The sequence below is a fragment of the Coturnix japonica genome, chromosome 20 (assembly GCF_001577835.2).
Source record: "Coturnix japonica isolate 7356 chromosome 20, Coturnix japonica 2.1, whole genome shotgun sequence".
Classification (NCBI taxonomy): Eukaryota; Metazoa; Chordata; class Aves; order Galliformes; family Phasianidae; genus Coturnix; species Coturnix japonica.
The window spans coordinates 9,185,482-9,200,408 of NC_029535.1; the positions used below are offsets into that span (position 1 = coordinate 9,185,482).

The window sequence follows — 14,927 nt, forward strand, 5'->3', positions numbered from 1 at the left end:
ATGTTTCATCCTGACTCTCCAGGCCTTGGTGTTGGTTACAGCCCTGTGTGCCCAGCCTTGCTAATGGTGGTGCTCAACTCCATAAGGAGTCAGGAGGGAAACAATACAAAGAACAGGCCAGGGAGAGGAGGAGAAACCATTCCTTTCCTCTGAAGGCACCTGAAATGAACGTACACTGCAGCAGAGCTGCTGCCTGCATCGCGTCTGCCATTGCCATACCAGGGAGAGGAGCTCTGGTGGCAGCCAACGTGAGAACTCATTAACCTGCTGTTTCAGAGATTGAGGCTTTGCACTGGATTCATCAGGAGCTGCAGAAACAAAAGGAGGCTGGAGGAGAGCAGAAGGCGAGCAGGAATAAACCAGAGGCAGGTTGGCAGGATATACACGCACTGAAAGCAGCCTGTGTGGCAGAATAAATGAGGTGCAAACCTCGCTGCAAATAGCAGAGGAAGAAAGACGAGCGTATTTATAAAACAGGTTTGTCAGAACTCCAAAATAACCAGCCGGGGAGTCACACATGGAGTCTGCGCAGGCAGAGGGAGCTCGGCGTGTTGGTGCTGCTCTGAGTGTGCATGGGCTAAACAAGGGCTTGGTTTTTCTTCTTGGTCAGGTGTGCTCCGAGGTTGGGCTGTGACTTGGATCCAGGAGCACGTCCCGCTCTAACCTTGCCAGCTCAAGAACCGTTTCCTTCCTTAAATCCATAGACCTCGCCGGGCTGAGCAGCACGGAGCTGCAGCACCGGGCTGTCCCCGCTGGGCTGCGGCGATTGATGCTCCGTGCTGGGAGGCAGAGCGCAGCCTCCCGCCCCAGGTACAGCTCCGTCCATCGTTAGAGAAGGTTCATCTGGCTCTGGATGGCATCGTGCGGGTAACACCGTGAGTAACCACGGAACAAATTCACGTTTCCCATTGCATTGAGTGCACCTGCCCGCACCCCAGCCCGGCTCGCCCCGCAGCCCCGCTCTGCTCCAGCTGCCATGAATCGAAGCTTTTTTGCTTTACTGCCGTGCGCCGTTAGCGGGGCTGGGCGGGTGCGGAGGGGTCTGGAAACCCGGCTTTTTATTTTTCCTGCTTTTTTTTTGGGGGGGGAGTTACTATAGAAACCAGGGAAACCCCGCGGGGGGGCACCCGGGCTGCCGTCGCTTTAAGAGCGCAGAGCAGAGAGAGGCAAATTACGCAGCTGCGACGCTCATCCCTCCCTCCCTCCTGCCTCCATCCCTCCCTGCCGGCTCCATCCCTCCCTCCCTTCGCCGCCGCACCCATGGAGGCCGGCGCAGGTGATGGAGGCCGCGGGATGGTGGGGGGGGTCCCGGCCCCTCTCCTTGCCCCCCCCCGCTTATCACCCGCTCTCTCCTTTCCCCTTCAGGTCGCTGAGCCCGGCGCTGCCGCCCCCTGGAGCCGCGGGCCCCGCGCAGGTGAGCAGGGAGGGGGCACCAGGGGTCTGCTCTGGGGGCTTGGGGATGGGGGGGAGCTGTGTGTGCTGGGGGGGTTTGAAAGGCAGAGGGTGCTCGGGGAGGGCAGTGCACCAGGCCTGCAGCACAGCCCATGGCACACACCGGACACACGTCATGTGTGCTCCAGCCCTGCTCTGCATGCAGCAGCCCCGCACTGCACACACCTGCACTGAGCCCACAGAGCAGCCATGCAGGCACTGGAGCCCTACTGCATGCACCGGGCCTCTGCAGTGGGAATGGCACGTACTGTGGTGGCTGGCCCGGCAGTGCACCCCCACCCCACGTACCAGACCCACCCTTGATGCATCGTACCCATATGACATGCGTCATACCCATATGGCGTGCACCAGAACCCCACTTATGCACCAAACCCACTCTCCATGCACCAGAACCCCACTGGGCACATCAGCCCCATCCTCCATGCACCAGTCCCACACCATATGCACCAGACACACCCTACATGCATGCACCAGACCCTCCTTACATGCCCCAGACCTACACCTGCTCCATGCAGAGCCCATTTGTGCCTCCCAGCACTATGGGGCACTGCAGGAGCTGGAGCTGCTGTGCAATTGAGATTCGATTACTTAATGGCTTAAAGCTCCGTCTCCAAAGGGATGGAAAGCACACGAGCAGATTGATGAGCTGTGCTCTCCTTTCCTCTTCTCCCTGCAAGGTCAGTGCTGCCTGCTTGTCACACACAAACCCACTGCTGTGCATTGGATGTGCCTGTAAAACAGCAGCACTCTCACCTTGCTCTGGGTAATGCATAGGCTGTGTTGTGACCTTGTGCAAGGAAGCAAAGATAACATCTGCAGGGCTTTGGGGTCTCTGCTTGGGTTCAGGGAGGGCAGTGCCTGCAGATGTGTGCACGCAGCAGGGGGTGTTGCAGCAAGATGGGACAGGAGATGGGACACAGCACTAAATGGGATGGTGCAGAGGCGTGGGGACCCTATTTGGGGTGGGTGGGGGTGAGGGCAGCCCCACCACTGCCATGATGCAGCTGTGTGTGCTGGGAGGGAGAGGTGTCTGTTGTGCTGGAGGATGAACCCATCGTCTGTGTCTCTGCCCTCCTGCCCTGAAGGAGGGTTTCCCTCTCCCTCCTGTGTGGGTGCATGGGGTGGTGGGAGCACTGTGCACCCACAGCCGTGACCATCAGGTCTGGGTCGCAATGCTGCTCTCACTGTGGCTGCTGCAGGGTTTGTCACGATGCTCTCCTCATGGGAGGGATAAGCTGCAGAGCGTGGCATCCAATGGCCTCTATTTTCCTGCAAACTCCGGGTGTCAGCTCAGCGTTTTGTAACAAAACAAGGGAGAATGAAAGGAGAAAATACCCGTGTGAGGGGCCGGCTCATAGCGGGATTGATTTTTCTGGTGGTGCTGAGTAAATGCTCCACACGTTGTGTCTCCGCTCGTGCCCTGAGTGCTCTGCTCTGATGTGACCTCAAGCTGCATCCATCTGTCTGTCTGTCTGCAGGCTGAGGCTGTGTGTCCATCCACCTCTATGTTGGCCCCACATCCAACCAGCTCCATCCCAGTCCCTTCCATCCCTGCCCTGATCCTGGCACTGCTGCTGTTTGCCAGGCCGTGGCCTTCCATCCCAAATCGAGTCTGTGGCTGTTTGCTGTTGTTTTGCACTTCCTTTATTTTTAGCGTGAAGGGAAAGCAAAGTCAGCACAGAACAGGCAGTGAGGGCTCCTCCGGAGGCGGGTTTGTTCCTTGTGGAAGTGGAGCTGTGATCTGCCGCCCCTTTTTGTTCTCTGCATTCATTGGGGATGTCTGTGGGGGGCTGACGTGGCCCTGGGGGTCACACTGGGACAGTGCTGGGGCTGCTCAGGGTCACCGTGGCACAGCATTCCCATGCAGAACATGGCAAGGGAAATGAGGAGGTTGGGGGATTTAGGTGAGTCCAAATGGGGCCTGGTGAGCTGTGCCAGCCCCAGAGTGTCCCAGTGCTGTGCTGAGGGATTGGGGCTGCTTATGGGATGGGCCCATATGAGGCCACATCTGCAGCTGTTTGGGGCTCTGTGTGACACATAGCAGAGGCACTGCATGGAGGTACACCTGGTGGCTGTCCCAGATCAGCAGGAGCAGTGATGGGAATGGGATGGACCCACCTGGCAGGTGGGCTGGGGGCATCCCAGAGCATCCCATGGGGTTTGGCAGTGGGCAGCCATGGGAACCCCAACAAAAGAAGCAGCAGATGGGGAAATCTGAGTGGATGGGGAAGGCAGCAGAGGGGCAGGAGGCTGTTGCAGCAGCCAGGTTAGTGTGGAGCCTGCTTGTCTCTGTGTGCTCCGTGTGAGGGCAGGATGAGCTGGTGGGACAGGGCACGGCCGGTCTTATGGGAGTGGGGGCAGTGGGGTATCTGAGCAATGTGCAGAAGCAAAACCCATTGAGGAAGGAGCTGAGGGTCTTCAGAGGCAATGGTCACCGGGGTCCTGCTGCATGCAGGAAGCCTAAAGAGCAATGACAGTCCAGCCACAACAGCATCCATCCCTGTTCCATCCTGATGTGTTTCCCTGCGAAGCACCGACCCCAAAACCAAGGCTGAGCGCTCACCTTGATGGGGGGAACCCTCCCCCGCAGCACAGGGCTGAGCTGTGAGTGCTCTGCCTACCCCCCTCGCTTCACTCCGTTCCATTGCGTGGTCTCTGGGGGGGGCTGTGCCTGGCACTGCTGCCCGTGCACCGTCAGCATGGAGCGGAGCACTGCCCGCTGCTGAGCACAGCAGATACGGAGTGCTACCAAAGCAATGATGGCTGAAAGCAGCCGGTGTGAGGATGGGGGGAGTGCTGGTGGGGGCCGTGGGGTGCTGTGTATTGGGAGCAGGGTCGTGCTGGGAGCTCAGTGGGGGATTTTGCTGTTGGTTGGTTCCAGCAGGAACCCCCCGGGTGCTCCAGATCTGATTCCCCTCCTGCTGCCCCAGCTCCTGATGTTCATTTTTAAGGTTCTTGGTGTTTTGCTGCTGTGCCATACCCAGCTTGGATTGCTTTGCACCCCAATACTTTTAGGCTTTTCTTCTTCCTGCCCATCCTTGCAGCTTTGCTTTGACCCCTTCCAGGAACCGCATTTATTGGGTATTTCCCCCCATTACAGACCTGCTCCTGATTCCTCCTTGCCTCTCCCCTGCTATTGTCTTCTTGACTGGAGAGCTCACAGCGCGCTCTGGGACCCTCTCATTTATCTTTGAATGCTTTCCATTTCCTCTCTGTGTGTTTTTCCTAATGCCTAATGGATGAGCAGCCAGAGCTGCTGCTGTGGGCTGTCTGCCATGCTGGGAAGCTCCCACCCAGGCTGCAGCTCAGCATTTCAGCTCAGGCCAGGACGTGGGTCCTACCAGCAGAGTGGCAGCTCCATCCCTTTGCTGTTTTCCTCCTGAATCCCTGTTGCTCTCTGCAGCAGAGCTGCCAGCAGGCACTAAGCATGCAGAAAGCAGAGAGCTGTGCCGCGTTTCCCTCTGTTGCGCTTCAGATGTGATCAGATCACCTCGCCTTTCCCGTTCCTTGGCGGTGAGGTTTCTGTAGCTGCTCATCCGGGTTCACACGGCTGCGCTAATTGCGAGTGCAAATAAGCAATTACCTCCGCCCTCAGAGGCAAAGCGTAGCAGTGTAGGTGGGAAGGATGTGCAGGTCTGTCTGTCTGTCTGCCAGACCTGCCCGTCCTGGCAGCCCGTGGGCACGGTGTGGCTTTTGAGGAGATGGAAAAGCAGCCTATGGATTTCCTGAGAACAAAGAGAGCGCTGCTTTATCACCAGCAATGGGAACCAAGGCGGTGCGGTGCAGGAGGGCACCCAGCAGCCTGAGCAGGGGGAACGTGCATTGGGTTTACGTGCACCCAAGGGCTCCCTCCTGAGCTGAGCTTTGCTGTGCGCTAACGGGGGATGAGAAAGGCAGGAGTGGGAATGGGAGCCGGCAATGGGAAGAGCAGGAGCCGGCCTGGCGCTGTGGGGCAGGCACGGATCGGCACGCAGCGCTCGGGGCAGTGAAAGAGCGAGGAGTTCACCTTTGTGACTGCAAATCCCGCAAAGCTCGGCCCGAAGGCAGCACGGTGGTGATGCATGGGGCCAGGCTGTGCTGCAGCACGCGCTGCCGGGGGCCGGGCTCTGCTGGATGCTGATTCATGCTGCTGCATTTGCAAAGCCCCGCAGCCGCACGCTGCTGATCCGGGAGCTCTGATCCTGCAGCACAAAGCGCTGCTGCCCCTTCCCAGGGCTTCCTCCCATCGCTGTGACCCCCCCGAGCCCAGAGATTGGGACCCCTTTGTAGGGCTGCTCTGGCTCACTGAGCTCATTGGTGCCCTATGCTGGGATACAGGCAGGTATGAACCCAGGGGAAAGGAGAGCACTGTGAGCATGGACAGAAGTTATCCTTGGGGAGACAATCTGAGATTTCTAACACAAAAGGCTCCATCAGGGCTGGCAGAGCTCCCTCCTCCCCTCTCACCCCACTTCTCTCCCTGCCCTGGCCCAGAGCCCGAGCAGCACTTAATGGTCCCAGCCACCCATCGATTATCAGGGGGACTATTGCTGGAGCTGCTGTGGGCTGGAGCTGCTGAGATCTGGGACAAATGGAGCTGGAATGTGCAGGATGGGGGGGTGCCAATGCAATGCCCAGCTGTTCCCAGCACGCTGTCAGTGCCATAGGGCAGCAGCACTGCTTGGTGCCATGGATGTGCAGAGCTGATGCTGTCCATAGCAATCCTCCTCTGCAGCAGTTCCCATGCATCCTCACGTGGGCCCAGAGCTGCTGGAGCTGCAGACCTCGGGATCTGCCCTATTTATTTTCAGGCAGATGAGATCTGTGCTTCTCATGGGATTAGCAGCTGCTGCCGCATCAAGCAGGGATCTGTGCTTCCTCACCTGATGTCGATGATGAATGGGCAATTCGGGATTAATTAATGAGAGAGAGAGCAGCAGGTGGCCCATAGCAGGGGCAGCAGAGTGGGGTAGGATGCAGCAAGGGGCAGGAATGGGTGTTTCTGCCTAAGGAATGTATGTGCAGGTGGTTGGTTGTGCTTTGCCTTATGAAGGGAGTAAAGCTTCAACCCTGAGCATGGCACTGTGATGCAGCTGGGCCATGGGATCACGGCACAGTCCCATAGAGGTGACCCAAGGAGTGCATCAATGCCTCACACAGCAGCTGGTGGGCTCTGATTTCCCCATTTGATCTCCTCTCTCTATTGCTTTTCCCCTGCAGTTCCCCTGTGCCCAGGACCCGCGGCACCACGGCCATGTCTCTGCCGGGGAGCAGACGCTCATCTACCGGATCACGAAGGTGAATACGCACAGGGAGCAGCAGCGGTGCCCATCCAGGGCCACAGCAGGGCAGGAAGCAGCCTGGGGATGCAGCTTTGAGGATTCGGGGCATTGCATGTCGCTGGATGCTGCCCACAGCTCCCCGACCCCGCATGGAGCACCCCCAGCACAGCACCCGTCCGTCTCTGTATGTGTCTGCCGCAGTCGGCACCAATCTTGCAGTCCTGGGATCCATTTCTTTGCCCCAGGATCCACTCTTGGTCCCGTCCTCCTAAGGCAGTGTTGATGGATGTCCCCTCCCCACGCAGCCCTGGGATTGGGCAGCGATGCCCATTGGCCCTTGGAAAGACTCTCATTGAGCCGTAGCAATAGCAGACAATAGGGATAAAGAGAGGGAGGAAGCATTTATTCCCCTCCGAGTGTTTCCATACCCTGGGCTGCACTTCTTTAGTTCCTGACAGTAGAGAGGGGGCAGATGTGCCCATGTGTGGGTGCTGCCCACCCCATCCCACTCTCAGGACTCTCTCCTGGGGGCTCCCAGTCCCTGGGTATGGGGATGCCGTGCAGGTGCCCGTGTATTGGAGCGGGTGGGTTTGGGCTCCCCTACCCCCACCCTCACACCCGTCACCGTCTCCGTGCCATTTTGATCCCCGCTGTTTGTTCTGTCCTTTTGTCTTGTGTGTTCTCGGTGCGGTGGTTGGCAGTCGCGGGCTTTATGGACGGAGTGGTTTTGCCTCCTTCTTTAAGTCGTCAGCGCCCTCAGCCACTCGGCCTGAGACACAGCCTCTTCTCCCTGCCTCCAGGCGCCCCTCGCCCCCCGGGAGGGACACCTACGGCACCTCCTCGCTGAGCAGCAGCAGCAATTCTGGCTCCTACAAGGGCAGCGACAGCAGCCCCACCCCAAGGTAACCCCTCGCCCGCAGCCCCGTGGGCACTGTCCCCCTGGGGGTACCCCGGGCAGGGGGAGCAGCGCTGGCCCTGGTGCCTACACGCCATGGGGTAGGAGCACAGGGGCTGCAGGATGAGGCCGTGCTGCTGTGCTCGGAGCTGCCGGAGGGGCTGCTGAGCCCCCACGACTCCTCTATTGCTGTCATTATGTCTTCTCCCCGTTGTCACCTTCCTGCCAGCTCCGTGCCCATCCCTCCTGTCCTGCCCTGGCTGTGACTTGTGCGCTGCATGCGTTCCTGCCTCTGCTCATTGCTCTCCTGGAACGCTGCCTCTGGGGCTTTTTGGGCTGCCCACGTGTTGCTCCAGGCAGTGAGGCTCATCCCTGTGTTCCAGCTGCCAGAGGTGGTGTTGCATCTGGAAGGAAATGGTGGGGTCAGACAGCAAACAGAGCACTGCCAGACCACCATCCTACCTGGCTGCTCCCGACACATTGCTTCTCTCTGCTCAGCACTGCAGGGCTGCCTGCATGATGCCTGGCAGCTTTGGGCTGTGCCATGGCAGTGCATGGGGGCTTTGCTCTGCTGCAATGCAGAGGGTTGGGACCACCCTGCTGTGCTGGGGCTCGGTGCAGCCTCCTGCAAGGCATGAGCATCTGGAGCCGTGCACAGCTCTGTGCCTGCTCCCTAGCCAAGCATGCAGCCATGGAGCAGCAGCCTCTCTCCTCCCCTCCCTCTCTGCCCCATGCTTGTTGAGCTGCCCTGGGCTGATGCCCAAAGACATCCATCAACCTCAGCTGTGCTGGTGGCAACACAGAGAGGTTCCAGAGCTGCAGCAGCAGCCTGGGATGCATGGGAAGCTCAGACCTGCTTCACCATAGCCCACCCCACTGCCCACCTCTGGTGGGACTGACCCCAGTTTGGGGTCTCTGTGCTCATGGTCCATTCCCCAAGGGATTGCTCTGGGCAATGTGTGTGTGGCATCTCCATGGGGAGCACAGCCCCGTGCCAGCAGCTGGGTGACAGCCATGTCCCCGCAGGCGTTCTGCCAAATACAACCTGTGCAGTGACAACCATGGCATCAAACCACCGACACCGGAGCAGTACCTGACCCCACTGCAGCAGAAGGAGGTGTGCATCCGACACCTGAAGGCCCGCCTGAAGGACACTCAGGAGCGGCTGCAGGACAGGTAGGTGTGGGCTGGCAGGGCTCCTGTGGGCACACGGCTCTTCCTTTTTAATGTTCTTCAAATCTGAATTCACTGCCACAGCGCAGAGCAGCTGGTGGGGCTGCAGAGCCTGGCGTGCTCACCGGAGCTGACTGCGCTCCTCCCTTCATGGCTGGTTTTTCTCTCCCACGGTTTCTCTGAATGTCAGCATCACGCAGTGGCTGAGCTCCATCTGCTCCTCTGAGGGCTTAGGCACGTCCTCACCGCCCTGCCAGCTGCCAGCCAGCCACCGTGGGCACCTGATGTCCCCACACAGCCCTTAGAATCACAGTCATCGAGCTTGGAAAAGAGCTCCAAGATCCCCAAGCCCAACCTCATTGTGCCCACTGACCACAGTGCCACATCTCCATGAATCTGGAGCACCATCTGGTGAGCCCACCATCCTCCTGGGCAGCCTCTGCCACTGCATCACCACTCCTTTGGAGAAGAAATTTCTCCTAACACCCAACCTGGCCATCCCTCACAATATGAGGCCACCACCTCCCCCTCCCACCCAGGTAATCTCTGTTACCTGGGAGCAGAGGCTGACCCCTCCTTGCTCCAACCTCCTTTCAGGAGCTGTAGGGAGCAGTGGGTTCTCCTTGAACCTCCTCTTCTTCCTCGTGATTGTAGAGCCATCAGAGTTGAAAAAGATCTCTAAGATCATCAGCCCCAACCAGCAGCCCATCTCCACCATGCCCACATGGAGTCACTGAGATTGGAAAAGACCTCTGAGGTCACTGGATCCAACCATCAACCCATCCCCACCGTGTCCACAGAAACATGTCCCTATAGGCCACATCTGCCCTTGGGAGCTGGTTGGGCATCACTGCTGGCATCCCTGGGCACAGCCCTGTGTCCTAAAAGTGGATTTTCCCAGGTGGTTTTACCCTAAATCACTGCTCTGAACCACTGTGGGGACTGCAGGGCCTCCTGCTCCTGGTGCAGCAGGGCCCACGGTGATGCCAATGTGCCTGCCCCCATCTCATTGCAGGGATGCTGAGATCGAGGACCTGAAGACGCAGCTGTCGCGGATGCAGGAGGACTGGATCGAGGAGGAGTGCCACCGCGTGGAGGCCCAGCTGGCTCTGAAGGAGGCCCGCAAGGAAATCAAGCAGCTGAAGCAGGTGATCGACACGGTGAAGAACAACCTGCTGGAGAAGGACAAGGGGCTGCAGAAATACTTCGTCGACATCAACATCCAGAACAAGAAGCTGGAGACGCTGCTGCACAGCATGGAGGTGGCACAGAACGGCGCGGGGCTGAAGGAGGAGGGGGCTGCTGAGTCGGCGGGGGGGTCCCCGGCGCGATCCCTCACCCGCAGCTCCACATACACCAAGCTGAGCGACCAGGCGGCCGGGGAGCGCACGGCGGGCGGATCGCAGACCATCTCGGTGGACGAAGGGGCCGACAGCGGCTTTGCAGGGGGGGACGAAGCCCCCGGCCGCCCGGACTTGTTGGAAGGGGGGGAGCCCTGCGGGCGGCTGCCCCCCAGCTCTACCTACGAGAAGCTGCTGGGGCTGCGGGGCGGAGTGGAGGCGGGCGTGCAGGCCAGCTGCATGCAGGAGCGAGCCATCCAGACGGACTTTGCGCACTGCCAGCCCGACCTGGACACCCTCCTGGAGAAGGTGATGAAATCCCAAGCGTGCAGTTTGGGCAGCCCCACCTCCGTCTGGGTGTCCGAGATGGAAGACGTGGCGCCGGGCTGCGAGATGCCGAACCCCGCCGGGGGAATGGACCTGGAGCCCGAGGACGGGGAGGTGCCGCACAACCCCACCGTGCAGCAGCCCCCCAGCGCCGGCCCCTCGGTGTCCATCGCCTGCGCGCCCGAGGAGGATGCGACAGCGGAGCAGGGCTGCGACGGAACCCCGTCCAAGAGCTACTGGAGCCGCCACTTCATCGTGGATCTGCTGGCCGTGGTGGTGCCGGCCGTGCCCACGGTGGCGTGGCTGTGCCGCTCGCAGCGCCGCCAGGGCCAACCCATCTACAACATCAGCTCGCTGCTGCGCGGCTGCTGCACCGTGGCCCTGCACTCCATCCGCAGGATGGGCTGCCGCGCCGTCAGCAGCCACAACCCCGGGGGCGGAGCGCAGCCCTGACCCCCACCCCCCCACCTTCGCCCTGCGCCCCGTGCAGCCCCCCAGCCCACCCCATGGAGCCGACGGCTGATTGTAGAGCCCCGCGCCGGGGGACGTGGCGCTCCGTCCGCTCTGCTCTTCGTGCAGCCCCCTGGGGTGGAGTCAAAAGGGGCGCAGGGTGGGCGCGCTGCCCCGAGCCTTTGTCCCCACGGATGCCGAGGGTTGGGCACTTCGCTTTCCTTTCCGTTGTCCGCACACGGACCCGGCGACGTGGCTGCAGCGGGTGATGGCGAGGAGGCGCCCAGCACCGGGATGGGGGCTGCGATGGGTGCAGCCCGGCCCCCTCCCCAGGCACACTCCTTGCTCTGGGTGCAGCATTGCACAACGGGACGTGCAGGAGGACCAGGAGGGAACACCCCGGACACCGAGGGTGGAAATGGGATGGAACTGGATATACCTCACACCCGAGCAAGGCTGAGCCGCCCGCAGCGCCGTCCGATCCGTTCATTCATTTGCTTTGCACTATATTCACTTTCATTTCCTTTTGGTACAGCTGGGGCTGTGGGACGGGGCACCTCTTGGTTTGGGTGCATCCTTGTCCACCCCTCCCAGCCCAAACCCTATTTTCTTAGGGGTACGGGCAAGGAGGGGGAACGGGACACACAGACTACTGCAAAATGCCTTTTTTGGGGGGGAGGGTGGGTTGTTTTATTTGTTTTATTTGATTGGAAAAGCAAAGACAGCAAAGATTGGTCACAGCAGGGGCTGCCCCTGGGTGTACCGAGGGGTCCCAGCCCCCACCGCGAATGTCTGCAGCTTCCTTGTGACTTGAAGCAATGGTGTCCCCCCCACCTCCCCCACCGCAGGACGCTGTGCCCCCACAGCCCCCCATATCCATGGGGCGGGGGCTGGCACTGCATGCAGTGTTTGGGGGAGCAGCAGTGGGAGCAGCCCTGGGCTCTAACCTCTCGTGCAATGTATTTGTGGATCCGTGTACGCGTCTGTCCGACTATCCAAAGCTTAGCCAAGAAATAAATGTAACGTTATATTTGAAAGACAAAGCTATATTATATATTTTTTAAATACAGAAGTGGAAAAAAAGAAAAAACCCAACAGAGATGTAAACCTCCTCCCCTTCCTAAGCCCCTTCTCTCGTTTCCGCTGTCCTGTACTGCAGTGGATGTAATAAACGTCGCTGGGTCTGTGTCTGCTTCGCTGGAGACGGCCTTGGGCATCTGCCCTGGGGTGGATATGGAGGGTATGGGGGGGACATGGGGACAAGGAGAGGCACTGGGGGCAGGGGCACGTTCCCCAACCCTGGTCCATGTGCTGAGAGCTGGGTGACATGGGATGGTGCTGCACCAGTAGCTCCCGTGGGTTCTTTTTATGGGGCTGAAGGGGAACCTCCAGCATTTCCTTTGAGTCCCCTCACCTCTTCCAGGCTCGGCTGTGGGGAGGCTGCACCAACATGTGCCCCTGGGTGCTGGAACAGCAGTGAGGACATCAGAGGTCGGGGATGGAGTGGTCCATGGACGACTTCATCTGTCCTGGTGACAACCTGCACGTGGGGAAAGGGGTCAGGGGGAGCCCCAGGGTCCCCTGGGGGCACTATGGGGGGTTGTTGATAGGAGACAGGGAATAGGGGGAGCACGGATCTCACCGTTTCACCATGTGCTCATAGATGACAGCGGGGATGATGGTCAGAGTGATGACGTTCCCTGCTCCCGCCAGCACCTCCATCAGCTGCTTATCCTGTGGAAGGAGGGGTAAACATGAAACGCTGTGACACAGCCCCACTTTGCATCCAGGGCGACTTGGGGTTCCCTGCACCTCCCAAAGCAGCCGTACCCACATGGCTCCAAGTCCACAGTCTGCACCCAAAAACCCTGTGCCAACTGCAGGGCTGCCCTCAGTTGTGCCATGGGGACAGGAGCAGGTGACACAACTGTGCCCATACCTTCATGCCGATGACGTTCTGACCATTGACCTCACAGATGTAGTGGTGTGTCAGGAGCCCATTGCGGGCAGCAGAGCTGTCCTTGGCCAGAGACACGATCTTCCCCTTCTTCACCACGACACCCACGTGCCCAGTGCTGTCCTTATGCACAGTGACAGTGCGCTGGAATGGCCTATGGGGACAGCGGGGTCAGAGCCAGCCCCACACACAGCAGCACTGCACAGCACCCACCCAGCACCGCTCACCTGTCCCTCACCACCATGACGATCTTCTCCGGGGACGCCTTCTTCAGTGCCCGCTGTGCCTTGTCACTGCTCCAGCCTGCACAATTCTTGCCATCAATCTGCAGGATCTGGTCACCAAAGCGCAGCCCCACCAGCGCCGCCGGAGAGTTGGACTTCACCAGCTGCACGAAGATCCCCTGGGGACACAGCGAGGCTGAGCTTTGTGCCATGCACTATGTGCCATGCACTATGTGCCATGCAATATGGGCCATGCAATATGGGCCATGCAATATGGGCCATGCAATATGGGCCATGCAGTGGCACACCTCGCCCTGCCTCCCACCAGCCCAGCCCTCACCTGGTCGACATTCTTCAGCTGCAGCCCCGTCTTTCCCCGCTCATCCTTGCAGAGGTGGATCTCCCGCACACCTGGTTTGATCTCTGCCCGCCGCAGCCCCGCACTGTTCCCACTCAGTGGGGCAACCAGCTGCCCCGGCTGGGGTCCGATGGGGGTCAGCGCCTGTAATGGAGCCAGGGATCAGCAGGGACATAGGGTCACACATCAGCCCTCAAGGGACAATGAGTCCCTTCCCCAGGCAGGATGCGGTTATGGGAGGGGTCCCCCAGCCCTCAACCTACAGTGCTGCTTTCTGGGAAGAGGTTTTTCTGGATCTCTTCGCTGGAGAGCGCCAGCCCCATGTAATCCTCCAGCTCAGCCAGGTTGGGGTACAGTGCAGGTGGTGCTGAGGGCACTACAGATACAGAGAGAGACCCATGGGATGAGCCGAGAAACCCCCACACCCCACCCCCTACCCATGCACTGAGCTGCTGGGGGCCTCAGCTGAGCCCCCACCATGTGGACACCCCCACATCCCCACCCCAAACAGCCCCTCGGCACCACACCCCACATTACCGGTGCTGGAGGTGACCTTTGGCTTCTCCGGGAGCTTCGGCTTCTCGGTGAGCACCGTGGTGGCAGGGGTGCTGATCCCAGCAGCCGCCTGAGCCTGGGGGAGATGGGGTTTGTTTGAGGTACAGCCCCTGCCTTGGGATCACCATGGGCACCCAATGGGTCTGATCGCCCCCATAGCGCTGATGAGCAGACACTGACCTGCAGGACCTGGTGGCCCTTCATGTCCTCCAGCGAAGGGTAGAGCGTTGCCATCGCTGTTGCTGAGGGATGGGATGAAGATGGGATGAGGGCAGGGTCAGGGCTTTTTAAGGCAGGGTGCTGTGCCCCAAACACCCCTCAGGGACCCACAGGGCTGGGCTTGCTGTAATCCTGGCTCTGTGTCCCAGGCATCACCTGCAGCCTGGGACGTGACTCAGGGCTGTGTCACCGAGGCCACCACCTCCATCACTTCCCAGGAGCTGGGGCACGTGCTGGGCACGAGCATAAGCACGAGCATCCCAGCAGCTGCCCTGCTCCAGGTGTGATGTGACGGCTACCTCAGGCACCCATGGAGGCTCTTCTAGCTTCCCCAAACTCATCTGGGGGATGTCCCCATGGGTGATGGGCAAATGTCCCCATAGGCAAAACCTCTCTGTCGCTGCTTCCTGCTGCCCTTAGGCCCTGCCAGCCCCCTCCACCCCATACCTGCATGGCTCTGTGCCTCAAAAAGCATCACTCAAACATCAACGCCCACCTCCAGCCTCTGCTCCAAGCACCACTAGAGCCAGGAAGGATCCTGCCTGGTAGCAGCATCCTGAGGTGGGGGGGATGATCCCACAAACCCAGTCTCACCCCCCAGCCCAGCTCCCTCCAGACTCACCTGCAGAGATTTCCAGCTCCTATGCGCTGCCCTTCACTTGGCCCTGTGCTTTTATAGCAGCGCCCATCCCCAGGGAGGGGCCCAGTGGCCTCAG

At 60.0% G+C, this 14,927-nt stretch overlaps 2 protein-coding genes across 7 annotated transcripts; one reads left to right on the forward strand and one right to left on the reverse strand.

Annotated features, from left to right (window-relative positions):
* The first annotated feature begins 46 nt into the window (after window positions 1-46).
* Window positions 47-12,086, forward strand: SNPH (syntaphilin). 6 transcript variants are annotated; one of them, XM_032448567.1, is made up of 6 exons: window positions 47-875; window positions 1,366-1,414; window positions 6,652-6,729; window positions 7,415-7,615; window positions 8,635-8,784; window positions 9,797-12,086. In XM_032448567.1, exons 3-6 carry the CDS (start codon window positions 6,686-6,688, stop codon window positions 10,899-10,901), a joined length of 1,500 nt encoding a protein of 499 aa, XP_032304458.1. In that variant the 5' UTR covers window positions 47-875; window positions 1,366-1,414; window positions 6,652-6,685; the 3' UTR covers window positions 10,902-12,086. The 6 variants fall into 6 exon arrangements, with proteins under 6 accessions (XP_032304458.1, XP_015737420.1, XP_015737422.1 ...); XM_015881934.2 differs by lacking the exon at window positions 47-875 and adding an exon at window positions 1,167-1,276 and having other exon boundaries at window positions 6,652-6,897; XM_015881936.2 differs by lacking the exon at window positions 47-875 and adding an exon at window positions 1,167-1,276 and having other exon boundaries at window positions 6,652-6,897; window positions 7,514-7,615.
* Window positions 11,929-14,623, reverse strand: SDCBP2 (syndecan binding protein 2). Its single transcript, XM_015881981.2, has 8 exons — window positions 14,173-14,623; window positions 13,975-14,068; window positions 13,701-13,813; window positions 13,420-13,581; window positions 13,083-13,258; window positions 12,838-13,009; window positions 12,541-12,632; window positions 11,929-12,438 (listed from the first exon to the last, which is right to left on the reverse strand). Exons 1-8 carry the CDS (start codon window positions 14,224-14,226, stop codon window positions 12,384-12,386), a joined length of 918 nt encoding a protein of 305 aa, XP_015737467.1. The 5' UTR covers window positions 14,227-14,623; the 3' UTR covers window positions 11,929-12,383.
* Between the last annotated feature and the right edge of the window lie 304 nt (window positions 14,624-14,927).

Coding starts and splice junctions, on each gene's coding strand:
- SNPH (XM_015881934.2), top strand. CDS start 6,836: ATGCTGCCCACAGCTCCCCGACCCCGCATGGAGCACCCCCAGCACAGC. Junction 6,898..7,414: donor CACAGCACCCGTCCGTCTCT/GTATGTGTCTGC, acceptor GGTGGTTGGCAG/TCGCGGGCTTTATGGACGGA. Junction 7,616..8,634: donor GACAGCAGCCCCACCCCAAG/GTAACCCCTCGC, acceptor ATGTCCCCGCAG/GCGTTCTGCCAAATACAACC.
- SDCBP2 (XM_015881981.2), bottom strand. CDS start 14,226: ATGGCAACGCTCTACCCTTCGCTGGAGGACATGAAGGGCCACCAGGTC. Junction 13,010..13,082: donor GTCATGGTGGTGAGGGACAG/GTGAGCGGTGCT, acceptor CTGTCCCCATAG/GCCATTCCAGCGCACTGTCA. Junction 12,439..12,540: donor TATGAGCACATGGTGAAACG/GTGAGATCCGTG, acceptor CCCCACGTGCAG/GTTGTCACCAGGACAGATGA.